The 14,605-nt window shown below is 36.8% G+C and overlaps 2 protein-coding genes and 1 long non-coding RNA gene across 3 annotated transcripts; 2 read left to right on the top strand and 1 right to left on the bottom strand.

Moving 5' to 3' along the window:
• The first annotated feature begins 2,271 nt into the window (after positions 1–2,271).
• Positions 2,272–5,565, top strand: LOC127946394 (uncharacterized). Its single transcript, XR_008151077.1, has 3 exons — positions 2,272–2,449; positions 2,983–3,099; positions 3,900–5,565. It is a non-coding gene; the product is annotated as an uncharacterized LOC127946394 (long non-coding RNA).
• Positions 5,566–6,627: 1,062 nt separating this feature from the next.
• Positions 6,628–12,529, top strand: LOC127946392 (pancreas/duodenum homeobox protein 1-like). Its single transcript, XM_052542942.1, has 2 exons — positions 6,628–10,297; positions 11,682–12,529. The coding sequence occupies exons 1-2, from the start codon at positions 9,868–9,870 to the stop codon at positions 12,026–12,028; spliced, it is 777 nt and encodes a 258-aa protein (XP_052398902.1). The 5' UTR covers positions 6,628–9,867; the 3' UTR covers positions 12,029–12,529.
• A 244-nt stretch (positions 12,530–12,773) lies between these two features.
• LOC127946393 (2-oxo-4-hydroxy-4-carboxy-5-ureidoimidazoline decarboxylase) lies at positions 12,774–14,002 on the bottom strand. Its single transcript, XM_052542943.1, has 2 exons — positions 13,702–14,002; positions 12,774–13,604 (listed from the first exon to the last, which is right to left on the bottom strand). The coding sequence occupies exons 1-2, from the start codon at positions 13,874–13,876 to the stop codon at positions 13,255–13,257; spliced, it is 525 nt and encodes a 174-aa protein (XP_052398903.1). The 5' UTR covers positions 13,877–14,002; the 3' UTR covers positions 12,774–13,254.
• Positions 14,003–14,605: the final 603 nt, after the last annotated feature.

The raw sequence follows: 14,605 nt of genomic DNA, 5'->3' as shown, positions 1-14,605 counted from the left end.
AAAATAAATGAAAGAAATCTTTTTCAAAAGAATTACAAAAACAGCAACTCACTTCATGAGTCTGACTTATATGTCCCAATAAATGTTTTAGTTAGGTAACATTTGTGAATCAATTTAAATGTTATTATTATTATTTTTATTATTATTATTTTACTTTATCAGTAAGCAGTTATCTGGAGGCGGGCACTCACGCTGTCAATCGTATAGCAGGTGTGACAATTTAGGGGACTGATTGAAATGTGATCGTGGAACATAACGTCAGTCAAATTCATGTTTCGACCTTGTACTTATTAATTATATATACAGAAGGGTTTCACATTTTTAATTTTACTGTCATGCTTATGTCAGCAGCTGACGTAGGTTATATTTTTACATCCATAACTTGGGTTAGGATTGTGATCAAGGACTAAGTCAAACGGGGTCCTTATTTGGGTCCTCGAGTAACATTACAAGACTGACTTACTATAGGTGAAATTTTGCAAATACAATACAGTATATAATTAATCTTAGAAAACAATTACTGCAATTGACCAGAAGTTTTTTTTCATAGTCCATAGCTTGTAGTACATTTGTAGTTACAAGGCTGACTTACTACAGGTGAAATTTTGCCAATATCTCCCTTACTTTACTTGAAGTACATAAATATTCTTAAAAAACAATTACTGTAATTCACAAAAAAAATGTCCATATTAAAAAGGCTGGAGTACGTTTGTATTTACAAGGCTGATTTAATAGGACTGGCCACTGGGAATGTACTACAACCCTTGGAACATAAAACCTCCTTTTAGTGAATTACAGTAATTGCTTTTTTTTTTTAACAATAATTATGCACTGTACAGTAAGGGAGATATTGGCAAACTTTCACCTGTAGTAAGTCAGTCCTGTAATTACAAACTTACTACAACTTTTGGAACATGAAAAACCCCTTTTGGTGATTTACAGTAATTGTATTTTAAGATTAATTATGTACTTTACGTACAGTAAGGAGGAAACAGGCAAACTTTCACCCGTAGTAAGTCAATCTTGTTACTACAAACATATTACAGCCTTTGGAACATAAAAATAGCCTTATGGTTAATTACAGTAATTGTTTCCTAAGAATAATTATGTATTGTACGTACAGTAAGGGAGATATTGGCAAAATTTCACCTGTAGTAAGTCAGTATTGAACTACAAACATACTACATCCTTTGCAACAGGAAAAAACCCTTTTAGTGATTTACAGTAAATGTTTTTGAAGATTGATTATATGCTGTACATACAGTAAGGGATATATTGGCAAAATTTCACCTGTAGTAAGTTAGTTTTGTAACTAGTAATGTACTACAACATTTGGAACATAAAAACACCCTTTAGGTCAATTACAGTAATTGTTTTACTGGATCAATTATGTACTGTACAAAAACGGCTGGGTTATTTTTTAACCCAAAATGCTGGGTTGAGTCTGTTGGGTCATTTTGTTGGGTTATTTAATTTCTTTTTAAACACTTTTGGGTAGTTTCAATTTACCATGTGTTGGGTTAAACCTGCTGGGTTGCGTCGCTGGGTTGTTTCAGGCCAGCGCTGGGTTATTTAACGCGCCTTGAAGATGTTTAAATTGCTCCCCAACTGTCACTTTGGAAGAACAACGGGGCAAAGCCACGGCTTTCAACTGTTTTAAGGTAAGTTTATTTAATGTTTTCAATAATAATTATTTTAAATTGGCAGAATAATAACTTTTTTTTGCAGCAACAATACTGTTAAACGTCTACAGACCAACATTATTTACGTTAAATGATGAACTGTTTACCTCAAACGGCCAACCTACGTTACGCGACTCGCATAATTGTGTTAAGGTATCTGAGACGACAGATTAATAAAGTTTTATTAAGTTTCAGACAGTGACTGATGGCTGAAATATGCGAATACCTGTGAAAATAGAGGAAAAAGTAGTTTCTGACACTGAAAAGCGAATTTGATATTTAAGTGAGTCAAATGAGTTCAAAAAGTGAATACGACTTTCTGCTCTAATGTAAACGCCTGCAGTTGTCCATATCGACATTTAAATCATACAAATTACGTACAATATAGTCGGACCGCAGGTCTAAAAGAACCGACGACCCGGTTCAAGTAAACCGGTTCAGTAATTCTCGAACAAAGTGATTCCCGGAAAAGAATCGACGTCTCAGGGCATTTCTTTTTTTTTTTTTTTTTTTTTTTTTTTTTTTTTATTGCAGCTCACAGTTCACAAAAAGTATACAAAACGTCTCAGGGCATTTCAAAGTGCGCGCACGCACAGCGAGTGACGTTGGCCGCGTTAGTGAAGTGATTTGATGCTTTTGTGGTTTATAAAGTCTTTTTACATACAAATTATAATTCAAAATGTGTTTTTTTTTCCTGTCAGAAAAGCGCATGGATACATTTGTGAGAGAAAAACTCGTCGAGTGCAGTCTTATTGAGGCGTCTAACGGTAAGTTCGTGTTTATTATACATTTTACATAATTGTTTGTCTGTGATAATCAACTAACGTTTACCATATAGTTAAAGCTGCACCAGAATGTACCTAATTTATGAGCGTAAACATCATATATTAATTTTCCAGATCGTGTTTTTGACTTGTCCTTATCACTTTGGTACATCTATAAGTTTTTATATATGGACTGTTTTACCTACGTGACTTGTCATAGAAATGTCTGTGTGCGCGCATGCAGTGTGATCTCCCTTATCTGTGCCAGTGACTGTGTGTGTTTGATATAGCCAGCATATTAACATAAAACTGTGATTTATAATGACTGGAACATCCCATTGATTAGACAGTTTGAAAGCACACCTTTCAGCCAATCAATATATCATATTCTGCTTCTGTAGACCAACTCATAGGTGAATTTAACTCATAGTCATGATGGGTCAATTTCATGATTAACTTCACACAGTTAATTGAACTGAATCACTGTTATTAAAACAATTTGTATTTTTTCTTTTTTTTTCAACTTTATTTTAAAGGTTGGAACAAACATGGAATTCCTTAACTGAGCAGAGTCCACAAAACCCCATCCAATTGTCTTGGCGATTTAAAAATGACAGCAGATCTCTCAGGCATTGATCATAATCAATGGACAGGTAAGGATATTCTGGACTATTTTCAAAAGGAATTGCAAATTGTATATTTAATTGTATTTTTCCACATGTGGACATATACATTGTGAAATAGTCCAAACTCAATTGAAAAGCATTTGTATTTCAGATGCCTTACACAGAAAGCTGTCAATTTGTGTCAAGGGTGGGACTATACTATGGGGCGTGTTTGTATTGGGAGATATTTTGTAGTTTTTACCCCAAAACTCTCACTGTTTGCACTCTGATGCACGTCAGCAAACAACATTGCAGTTCTACTCTTATTTACCTAGTTGCATCTTACCCTATATTTTATTCCTCCGGTGAAAAGCATTTGGTTAATGGTGAATATTGACCAATAGTACCATGTGGTGGCTCTAACATTTAGCGGGTGATAGTAGCTGCATTTGGGGTAAAAATGACAGAATTATTTATTGTGTGAGGTGCCAAGAATATAGGGAGATCCGGGTTGCACTGTCTGTTCTTTATCACACATCTCTCGGAGTGGCAGCTGCCTTTAGTAGTGCCTTATAACCTCCATTGTTCAAAGCATTTTGCACAGTTGTCTTTGAGTGACGTCACCTCCCAATACAAACACTCTCCATAGTATGGTCCCACCTCTGACAAAAATTGACAGTTTTCAATGTGAGTCATTGGAAATTCAGATGCTAAAGATTCCATTTGAGTTTTGGCAGGTAACATGTGCGACACAGTGAAAAAACAGACATGGTAATTCATAAAACCTCATGTACTTGTTCTTATGTTGCATCTATGCTAACATTAGTCTGTTTCTCTCTTATTCCAAGGTCACCGTAGCCACCAGATCCAATCGGTATCCAGATCAGAGGGTCACTGCAGTCACCCGGATCCAGTACGTATCCAGACCAGATGGAGATCATCATCTAGAAAGGACCTCTACTGCCCTGAAAGACAGCGGAGACCAGGACAACTAGAGCCCCAGATACAGATCCCCTGTAAAGACCTTGTCTCAGAGGAGCACCAGGACAAGACCACAGGAAACAGATGATTCTTCTGCACAATCTGACTTTGCTGCAGTCTGGAAATGAACTACTGGTTTCGTCTCGTCAGAGGAGAACTGGCCCCCAATTGAGCCTGGTTTCTCCAAAGGATTTTTCTCCATTCTGTCACCGATAGAGTTTTGGTTCCTTGTTTTTCTTTAGTTGGGGACAATTAATATCAAGCGATATCATCCACTTGATTGCACAGAGGGACGATAAATCACTGAATCAATGACGAATTGACTTTAACTGAAAACTGAGTGTTTACTTTTGTCCCTTTGCATTATTACACACTATTTTCCTATTTAATACTGTAAAGCTGCTATGATGCAGTATTTGATCAATATGACAGGCTTATTACTCATAATACATGGAAAATACAGCTACAAACTGACTTTGTTTTTCCATTTGAAATTTGGCAGTCACTAAACTGAAACCGTAATTTTTGTTCAGTGTTTTTGAAACAGTGTTTTTGTTCAAGATTTGCAATTGTGTTTGGATTGTCACAATTTGTCACATGTGCAAAACGCAATTGAAAATATAATTAGCAATTCCTTTTGAAAATTGTCCTTCCATAGACAGGCTCTACAACGGAGTACACTGCTCTCAGGTGTAGATCTTTGCTTCAGAGCTTAAGTGTTTGACAATAGTTCACCCAAAAATGAAAATTGTCACTAATTATTCACCCTGGTCTGAAAGCTCTCGAATATCAACGAAAACATCTTAACTTGTGTTCTGAAGATGAACGAAGTGCTTACGGGTTTGTAACGACATGAAGTTGAGTAATAAATGACAGAATTTTCATTTTTGGGTAAACTATATGTTGAACTACCCTAAGCAGTGCACATCTACCTACGTAGGAGTCTTTATATACTTGATATAAATTTAAGGACATCTTTAAATGATTTTACATTTAAATTTAAAGAATGTTAATTGTCAATGTCATTTCACTGTGTATTTAAATAGCTAAAAATCTCAAAATGTAATAGTTAAACAGCTAGACACAGGTCATTCAGAAATAATTTTCTTATTTATTGCAACTGTATTTCTGTGATTTTTATTTATTTATTTTGCATTTGCTGGAAACAAAAAAAGGGAAAATTCCATGTTGTTTGTCATTGGTAAATATTTTTGAATGTCAGATGGCATTAAAAATATTTTTTAACAGTCTAAATAACCTGTATTCTTCATTATTTATTAGTCCATGATTGCTTTGTTAAGCAAAAGTGAAATTATGAGAATAACCCAGCAAGAATAACCCAGAATCATAAAAATGCAAACCCACAAATGGTAAAAATGACTCTATCTTGGGTTTTCTCAATAACCCAGCATGCTGGGTTAAAATGTGTAAACCAGCATGCTGGGTTACTTTAACCCAGCATGTGTTCTGTCCAATATTTACCCAGTGCTGGGTTGCCAATTGGGTTATTTTTAACCCAGCCATTTTTAGAGTGTACAGTAAGGGAGTTATCCGCAAACTTTCACCCGTAGTAAGCCAGTCTTGTAACTTCAAATGTCCTACAACCTTTGGAACATAAACATAAAAAATAAATATATATATATATTTTTTTTTTGGGTGAATTCTAGTAATTCTTTAAAGGGACAATAAGTAACTTTTTAGGTATTTTATTATCTAAAATCAATATTTTTATTCATAAATATGCCCTCAATGGTGTACAAATACCTATGCCAATGTTTAAACTAATCCTCGTAAATGAAGAATTTATTATCTTTATATACATGGGACGGGTAGGTTGACGGAGGCTTCCATGTAGTTCCGCCATCTTGCAAAACTATAATAGCAGAGAGGGACAAAAAGTACTAAGCCAACGCGTTTCCACAGCGCGTTTTCGGTCAGAGCCAGAAACGCAGGTGCAGAGCAGTGAGAGGCGCTTGAAACTGCACAGGCAAGTTTAAAAGTCTGGATTGCATTCTTATGGACCATACATATGCCGCGCCACAGGAGAAGAAAACATCGTCGCCAAAACAGTCAAAAACAGAACGTAAAAGGAAACGTGACCGTAGATTACAGAAAACAAGAGTTAATGTCGGGGAAGCTTTTTCTAGGTGGAAAGAGCTAACGCTGGATAAAGATTTCAAAAGAGACGCTGAAGTGGCCAGTTTTCTTCTCGACAGGTAAGTCAGTGTTACAGTCTATATTATAATATTTTTTTTATATCTAACAATGCATATAATTCAGAAAATATAACGAATAAATTAGACATAACTACTAATTACAATATTTCATGTTTTCCACAGTCAGTAATTCATACTGTAACATTCGTTTGTTAGTTGTCATGTTGCAGTTTGTTTGAAATAACACACCTGTTCACCTGAAGGAAAACTCGAAGAAGTGCTATTAGAATACATCCTGTCAAAGCTTTTTGGTACATATCGCCTACCGTAGATGCAATGCGCATTTGAAAAAGCGAGGCGCTGGAGAGCAAAATTAGTTTGAATGCAAAATACAATTTCACCACTAGATGGGAGTAATTCCTACTCAGTGTCCCTTTAAAGAAAGTAGCTTCTGTGTACTGTACATAAAGTAAGGGAGATATTGTCTGTAGCGACATGTTGGTTAAATATTTTCTGTCAGCTTAACCACATGGCATTTACTGTGGCATTGGAAACATAGGCCTAATTTGTATTAATTATTGGACTTCGTTTTGTACTGAGAGGTCAATTTGCAGACGGTCCCTAAAGCAAGCCTAGGCGAATGTCAATTATATGAAATTATTGAAATAGTAGGGCAAGTTTCTCCTCAGGCTTGTTTCCTTTTTTATTTATAGAAATGAATTGTTTGTATAAACATATAGGCCTACTTTATGTGTGGGTGGGTGGGTGAGTGAATGTATTTCATTATGTTTATATATTATATGTGTTTACGTTGTATAATTTCAATTTTTTCAATAATGGTATTTTGTTTAATAAATAATGAATGAATGATGATAATAACGTTTAAAATGAACGTAGGCTATGTTTCTGTCATTCTTCATTCAGTGCGTGTTTAAATAAATTTTTGCTTCTGAGGTTTTCCTCAATGGGTGTCTTAAACTTTAGTTTAAATGTCATTATCATTCCTTAGCGGCGGTTGGACATCTTTGCCCAAGATTTAGCCTACTGTCACCACTAAGCAAGCATATTTTATCACCGTTTCCTCTCTGCCACTCTCTGATTATGTAAAGTCTGCAAAGTAAAGGCTCAGTTTCCGTGATACACCTGGTTACTCACCACATGTGATAGTAAATTTAAATATAAAAAAACAACAACCTTAAGCTTCTTACGAGTGTTGCCAAAACTGCGTTTTCCTTCAGTTTAGTAGACGAAGCATCCTGATTTTCAACATCTGATTGTCGTTTTACAAAACGCAACTTGTAGCATTATGATTTATCTGAACTCCCAATATCGAGTCGAACTTTGACATCTGAAGCTACACATTACTCCTACTCAAACATACAAGTGGTTTCAGAGCGATTTTGCGTGTCTCCTAACTGGTTTATTGCGTTTTATCTAAAGTCCCAAAATGCATTTTAATTGCCAGCCGATTTTATGTGCCAGTGCCTTAAGTTGTGTATTTCCTCTGTAGCATGGCAAAGCTACATTACACATCACTTTACATAATTATCCCTCTTATAACGTTCCATGGAAATGCTTTCCAACGTCGTCTCACTCACGCTTCATTAAACATTTTGCACTCTTTCAACATTGTGAAAATAGTCGCGGATAACGGTTTCCTTCCCTTTTCAGACGAGGTCATATAACATCATTAAGCGTCGTTGCAAGGCTTGATGGATTTGCCTGTATTTTATGATGCTGTATGAGAGCCCCATTAAGATAGGAAAGAAAGTGCCATTATTATTATTTTAAGAGGTCCATGCAAACACAGAACTATGCCATATAGTCTGAATTACTCGAAATTTGCTTAATACAATAAAACGCTTAAAACTATTTCATTTTATTTATTTATTTTAATAATTGGTGGTGGTGGTGTTGTAGTTGCTTCCAAATATGAGACTTGGGAAATTCCACAAATTGAAAATCACCTTTTCATGCTGCCTATTCTCCCTTGTTCTGACCTCTCCAAACATCGGTCTGCCTGTGCGCTCTCGCTGCGCACACATCTCATTAATTCAGTTCTGTTTCACTCTCCATGTTAATTCGTTTACACAGAGCAGCTCGTTTTTATTTAGTCAGGAAAACTTTAGTTCAGTGGACCGTGTGCGTGTGTGCTTAATGGCAGATAAGCTTGGTTAAAGCAAAAGAAGGACAACGTTAAGAGGTGTGTGATTGTCCTTGTCCCCAGTGTCCAGATTTTACGTAACAAGGACTTAATGGTGCCTCTTAGTATGTACATTCAGAAGCCCACGCGCTCTTTTTTACAAGAAACAAATTAATGCATTCTATATTATTGATAGGCCTAAACTGTAGCCTATGTGTACACATGGAAAATAAATTATTATGCACTTTTTAGACCCCAACTAATTGGCATCCCGTTACACTCTTAAAAAGTTTCCAAAAGTAGTAGCTATTTTTTTTCCCGCAGCGATGTCATAAGAACCATTTTGGATTCCCTAATTCCCTATAAAGAAACCTTCAGTGAACAGTTCTTGATCGAACCATTTTCCAGAGAACATTTGAAAAATGACCTTTTCGCACTATATAACCTTTTGTGCAAAAGAAAGTTTCCATGGACTTTAAATAGCATATTCTTAATAGAATATAAATAAATAAATAACCTTTATATTTAAGTTGCTTTGTTGTCATATTCTCTTTTTTCTTAAAGCTGAGGTAGGGAACTTTTGACGCCCTAGCGGTTAATGAACAGAACAGCTTGCATCTTGCGGAAGAACATCGTAGTCGGAACTACTTCTCTCTGTTTATGTCTATGAAGAACCACAAAGGTACTGGGTTACTCCGCCGCAGTACCACCGAAGCAATCTAAAATCCGAATATAAACACTTATTATAGGTGCACCCTAGTGATTCAGGACAAGCCAAAAACACTGTTTGGAAAATTGATTCATGGTGTACTCGCTTATTATATTTATAAATCTTTCTACATATTGAACACAAACAAAGTTACGGACCGCAGCTCTGATTGGTTGTTTCTTACCGGGAGCGTCTGTAACTGCAAATGACAATAGGACCACTGGGAGGAGCCAGAGGAGCTTGATTTTTTTCACAGATTATATGTCTCATATTCTACTGTCAGGACATAATGACATGTTTAATAAATATGTAAAAAGAATTTTTTTTACAAAAGTTCCCTACTGCACCTTTAAAGTCAGTCAAGCTCAGTCTGGATGATTTTGCCTTTGATACCCTGGTGAGAATCGATCATGTCTCTCCTCTTTCGGAAGCTGATAAAAAGAATTTGAGCAACTTGAGGATGTTTATCAACATTTTTTTTTCAATTCCGCAACTTTTTGAGAGAGGCACGGATTCCCCGATTCACCTGTCTTTGCAGTAGAATCTAACAACTGCAGGTGTAGCACATAGTCGCAGGCAAACAAAGTGTTTGCCAAGGGCATTGATTTGAGCATGGTCAGTTCTGTTCAATTATTGTCAAACCGCGGGGTAGTCGAAAGAGAACACGTACAGAATCTCCTGCCAGTTGACAGGTTTGTGTAAACAGTGAAACCAATGGTGCTGCAGGGTCACATGTTCACGGTGGCACACCTATGAGGCCCTCGTCCGGCGCCAGACTCAGACTGCAGGTAGAGCAGAGGTCCTGATCAGGGGCAGGGCGCTGGCTCATGTGCTCGTGTACAGCACGGTTTCCCCGGTCTGTGGCCATCATGAATCGGGAAGAGCACTTTTACCCTCCTAACCATCTGTATAAGGACTCTTGCGCCTTCCAGAGACACCCCAACGAAGACTACAGCCAAAACCCTCCACCGTGTCTGTATATGAGTAGACAGACTCAATCCGTCTACGCCTCATCGTCCTTGGGCGGCCAGGACCTGCCAAATCTTACCGACATTACTTCTTATAACATTTCGACCCGTGATGATCTGGCAGGGCCTCATCTTCACCTTCCCCAGAATCCACAGACATCTCTACAGACGCTCGGCGGTTATGAAGACTCTCTCGACCTGTGCGGGGATCGGAACAGATATCATCTGCCATTCCCGTGGATGAAGTCAACGAAATCTCACACGCACGCCTGGAAAGGACAGTGGACAGGTAACTCTCGTGCTTCGGCCATTAATATTTAGGTTCACCTTTAAGTAAAAAAAAAAAAAAAAATTTGATAAAATGAAGCCAAGCCCTATAATGACAAATTCATGTTTATGATCTTCCGAAGTGCTTAAAAGAATCACTATGTCCATTTAAAAGTCGCCTAAATAATAATTATTATTATCCCATTTAGTTAAAAATAAGAACAATATATTTTCGTAGATTCCAAAGCCATACATCGATGTTCAGAAAAAGAAAAGGATATGATAGGATAAGGATAGGACCAGTGTTCTGAGGCTTCAAAAAGCATCGTAGTTTTCGACATCTTAATGCTGACACGTGGCCCTGAAAAGTGTTATTGTGGTGTAACAAAATCGTTTATTCAAAATAGCCTCAATTTTTGAGCGGTCATTCAATAGGCTACAGTTTAGACCACACGTAGGCCTAAATAACTTTATTTTTTCTTTTGAAATCGCCCAAAAGAAGAAAACTGTAAGAAAGGAAGAAAGTTCGTTTTTAGTTTCTTTAATAGTCTAGAAATTCTAGACTGCATACATTTGATGATTTTTAGAGGCCTGATTTTTTTTTTTTTATATTCACATAATTTCGAGAACAATATTAATTGTTAGGCTATATGTATTAGCATTGTTATGCTACGATTAGCTATTAATTAGCTTATTGTAAAATAAATATGATACAAAAAATATATATATATATATATATATATATATATATGTGAAAAACAATAACATTATACAAATAATTCCCTATAGAATTTGATACAATTAGGCTATTATTTAAAAATAGTAATAATACTTTTATTTTTGGATTAAAATAGTGACCTGATGAACAAAAATATTACGTGACACTTACAAAGTCTCCTATTTAAAGACCAGTTCCACGTTGAAAATTAATTTGACCTTATTTTTTTTTTACTTTAAATAAATGCATTTTTTTTAAGATAATGTTAATTCCTCTATTAGTAGGCGATTTGATTGAAAAACGAAAAAGAGAAGATTATTATTGAAAGACCATCAGATAAACAGACGGTCCTGTAACGGTGAAAGATATGATATTTCTTGTCAATAAATCTAATACCGCACGTAGCCTACTGAAATAAAAAGTAGACTATGTCTACTTAAATTAGAATTAATAGCATTTACATTTGGTTTTATTAGCCTACTCGTTTTAATATGAACTAGCTACTAACTGAATTCATTTAGGAGATTCTGAACTTTGAGTTAAACTTTATAAATTGCCCTAAGGTTATTAGTGTCCCACTTTGGGGCAGTTCACCCTAACTTTAAAACTACCATCAGAGGCAGATGGTGTGACTGTGTCGAAAACATAGCTACCTCACTAATACTTCACTCCTGTAATTCTGTTTTAGGCCCTTACATGGTAGAGGCCGAGGAGAGCAAGCGCACGCGGACCGCTTACACCAGAGCGCAGCTGCTCGAGCTCGAGAAAGAGTTTCTCTTCAACAAGTACATTGCGCGCCCGCGCCGCGTGGAGCTCGCGCTCACCCTCAGCCTCACCGAGAGACACATCAAGATCTGGTTCCAAAACCGACGCATGAAATGGAAAAAGGAAGAGGACAAGAGGAGAGCCAGAGGAGTGGATCCCGAGCAGGATTCCTCAATCTCATCTGGAGGTCTCAAGGATGAGTCGTGTGTCGCTCTAACGGGACCCCCTTCACCCTCGTGTACCTCCAGTCCCACAAGACTCGTAAAATGAACACTGACCAAAAGAGACATGTGTCATCCACACAATCCATCAACCTGCCATCAGTGAGTGGAACTATAATGTGCCACATCTCATTTTCACATGACAACATTCAGTCAAATCCTGTAAATGTGTATTGTACTGCTAAAAGATTGACAGAGGGCAATCTTAGTTGTGTGAGAGACGAAGCACGTGGAGTCATTTTCTTGAAAGGTCTTTTTGTGTAATAGACGTAATTGAATCGTCAAATGTTCATTTAAAACATTATCAAATATATAGTCTAATGGACATTATTAAAACTGGAATGTATTCATATTTATAGATAGGCTAGACAACGAACAGTCAAAAAGCCTGTTTATCATGATTTTCTTTATTAATTATCTTTCATACTATTTATGCAGCTACTAAACAAATTAAAAGCATCTGTGAAGTGTGGGGTCATATATTTTTTTAATTGGGTGCAAATAGGAATAGTAAAAAGAATAGTATAGGCTAATCATAACCCTAAGTTTATTAACCAGTGCGTCAAAAACAACACAACTGCATGCAATAGTGTTATTCAGGCTACTGAAAGATTGATTATTCGTTATTATGCCGGTAGGTAGCCTGCATATATCCAAAACTACAGGTTACTAAGTTGCTAAATAGATGCTTGAAAGCTTGCTAAGAGGTAACATAAGCAACATTAGCTGTTTGAGAATTTTTACAGAATCACTTTGAGGGTATGGTACATACAAAAGCATAAGTAGGCCTACTGTCATTTTTTATCACTCCATTTTATTATAGATTTACAGAGCATCACAATAAACTTGCTGCATTAGAGGCGCCAAAAACATGTGGCATATTCAGGAATTCCTTCAAAATAGCTTTGTCAAGGACATCATTCAAAGTTAATCTGTCAGAGGACATTGTTCTGTGGGCCCATCTCATCATATGGGCCCTATATGCACCTCATTTCCTCTGTAGCAACGCCCCTGTCTTAATTATAACATTCACATAAATGTTTTTTATTTTTTTTATTTTTTTTACATTTAAAACCTGGACGTCATAAAACATTCAGAAGCCATTGACAAATAATATTTTCATAATTGACGGGGTTAACGTTTTTAGAACAATGCTACTTCATATGGATTAATTCACATTGCCTATAAAGCCTGCTTATTTTTTATGTCTGTTACTTAAAGAAATACAATTAAGTAGACACATGCAGTGAACAGTTTTTGCAATGGTAGCTTGACTTACAGTTTGGTTTGAATGTCTGATAGGACAATATTGCGTAACCTGAGACTACAGATTTTAGTAACCTCTTCGATCGCGCGCTCTCGCTCCGTCGCACTGTCGTTGTTCAGGCGTTCAGACATCTGGCGCACGATGTCTGCTTTGCTGTTGAGACGGGCACAGATGACAAAAGGGAAGCCAAAGCGCTCCTTGTACTCTGTGTTTAGACTAGACATGTGCAGACTCTCTGCGGAGTCCAGTGTGGTCATTCCGGCTCGACTCTGCTCCTCTTGAGACTCGCGTGTTAGCGTCCCGCTCTGGAGGTCCCGACCCGCCAAATCAGGGTGACACCGCAACACGCCCTCTTTACCTGAACACATTTAATGTACTTAACCGGTAAATAAAATATTGTGTTTAAAACGTCAGGAAACGTTATTTTGGTAAATACATAAAGCAGAACATTTTACCTGAGTCTGGTAGACCGTGAATGAATTCCCTCATGTGAGCCTCGATGTCCGCTAGATCTTTGAATGGCCGATAGGACCATATTGCAGCCGGAATGAGGGGGCATTTCTCAACCACGTTACCAAATAGTTTCACAAAATCCTCGTATGTTAGAGCATTTACAGCGTTTATCTCCATGGTCCCTGCGCGTGTCCTTTATAAACTGGAAATGCCAAAAGCCAATATTGGACGAGTTCAATGTCCATTGGGTCAATTACTGTAACTGTTGCAGCCTAAATAGATTTCTCAATGTGAGGCAGGTAGCTACGAAACTGAATACCCTCCTTACACAATAACGGCATGATTATTGTGGTTTATATATTTAATGCAAGAGTCCACCAGTATGATGCCTATGCATCGACTCTTGCTGATGAGGCGAATAGTTGAAATATAAAAGTAGGCCTATGCCAGTGTTAGATTTTGTAGGGCCTGTGCTAACATGAGATGAATAAAATGTTTTCTGGGACCTCTTATGAACCAAATCCAATGACCTCGGTTTTCTTGGAAATGGTTTTCTTCATAGGCCATCTCTGTTCATGTGTTTTAGTGAGGAAAAAAGTCATCGATTGAAAGGACTGAAAGTGACGGAAACAGATGAGAAATTAAGTAAAACAGCTTCACACGTGCACACAAACATCATAAATATCTTAAATATGGATTAAACAGAGTATATACTAAACAATGGCTATTTATTCTTATTGTTTGCCGTACAGTTAATGGTGTTGGTTAATATGTTTAGATTTCGCTTTGAAATGTAATGTTCTGTAAATATGTATGCTATATCATGACAAAGTAAATATTGAGATCATGTCATAAGTCTGATAACAGATGAAATGTGATGTACAACAAAGTTTAGGACAAATAAGG

This window comes from Carassius gibelio, chromosome A24, assembly GCF_023724105.1.
Source record: "Carassius gibelio isolate Cgi1373 ecotype wild population from Czech Republic chromosome A24, carGib1.2-hapl.c, whole genome shotgun sequence".
Classification (NCBI taxonomy): Eukaryota; Metazoa; Chordata; class Actinopteri; order Cypriniformes; family Cyprinidae; genus Carassius; species Carassius gibelio.
This window is presented reverse-complemented; position numbering and strand designations above follow the sequence as displayed.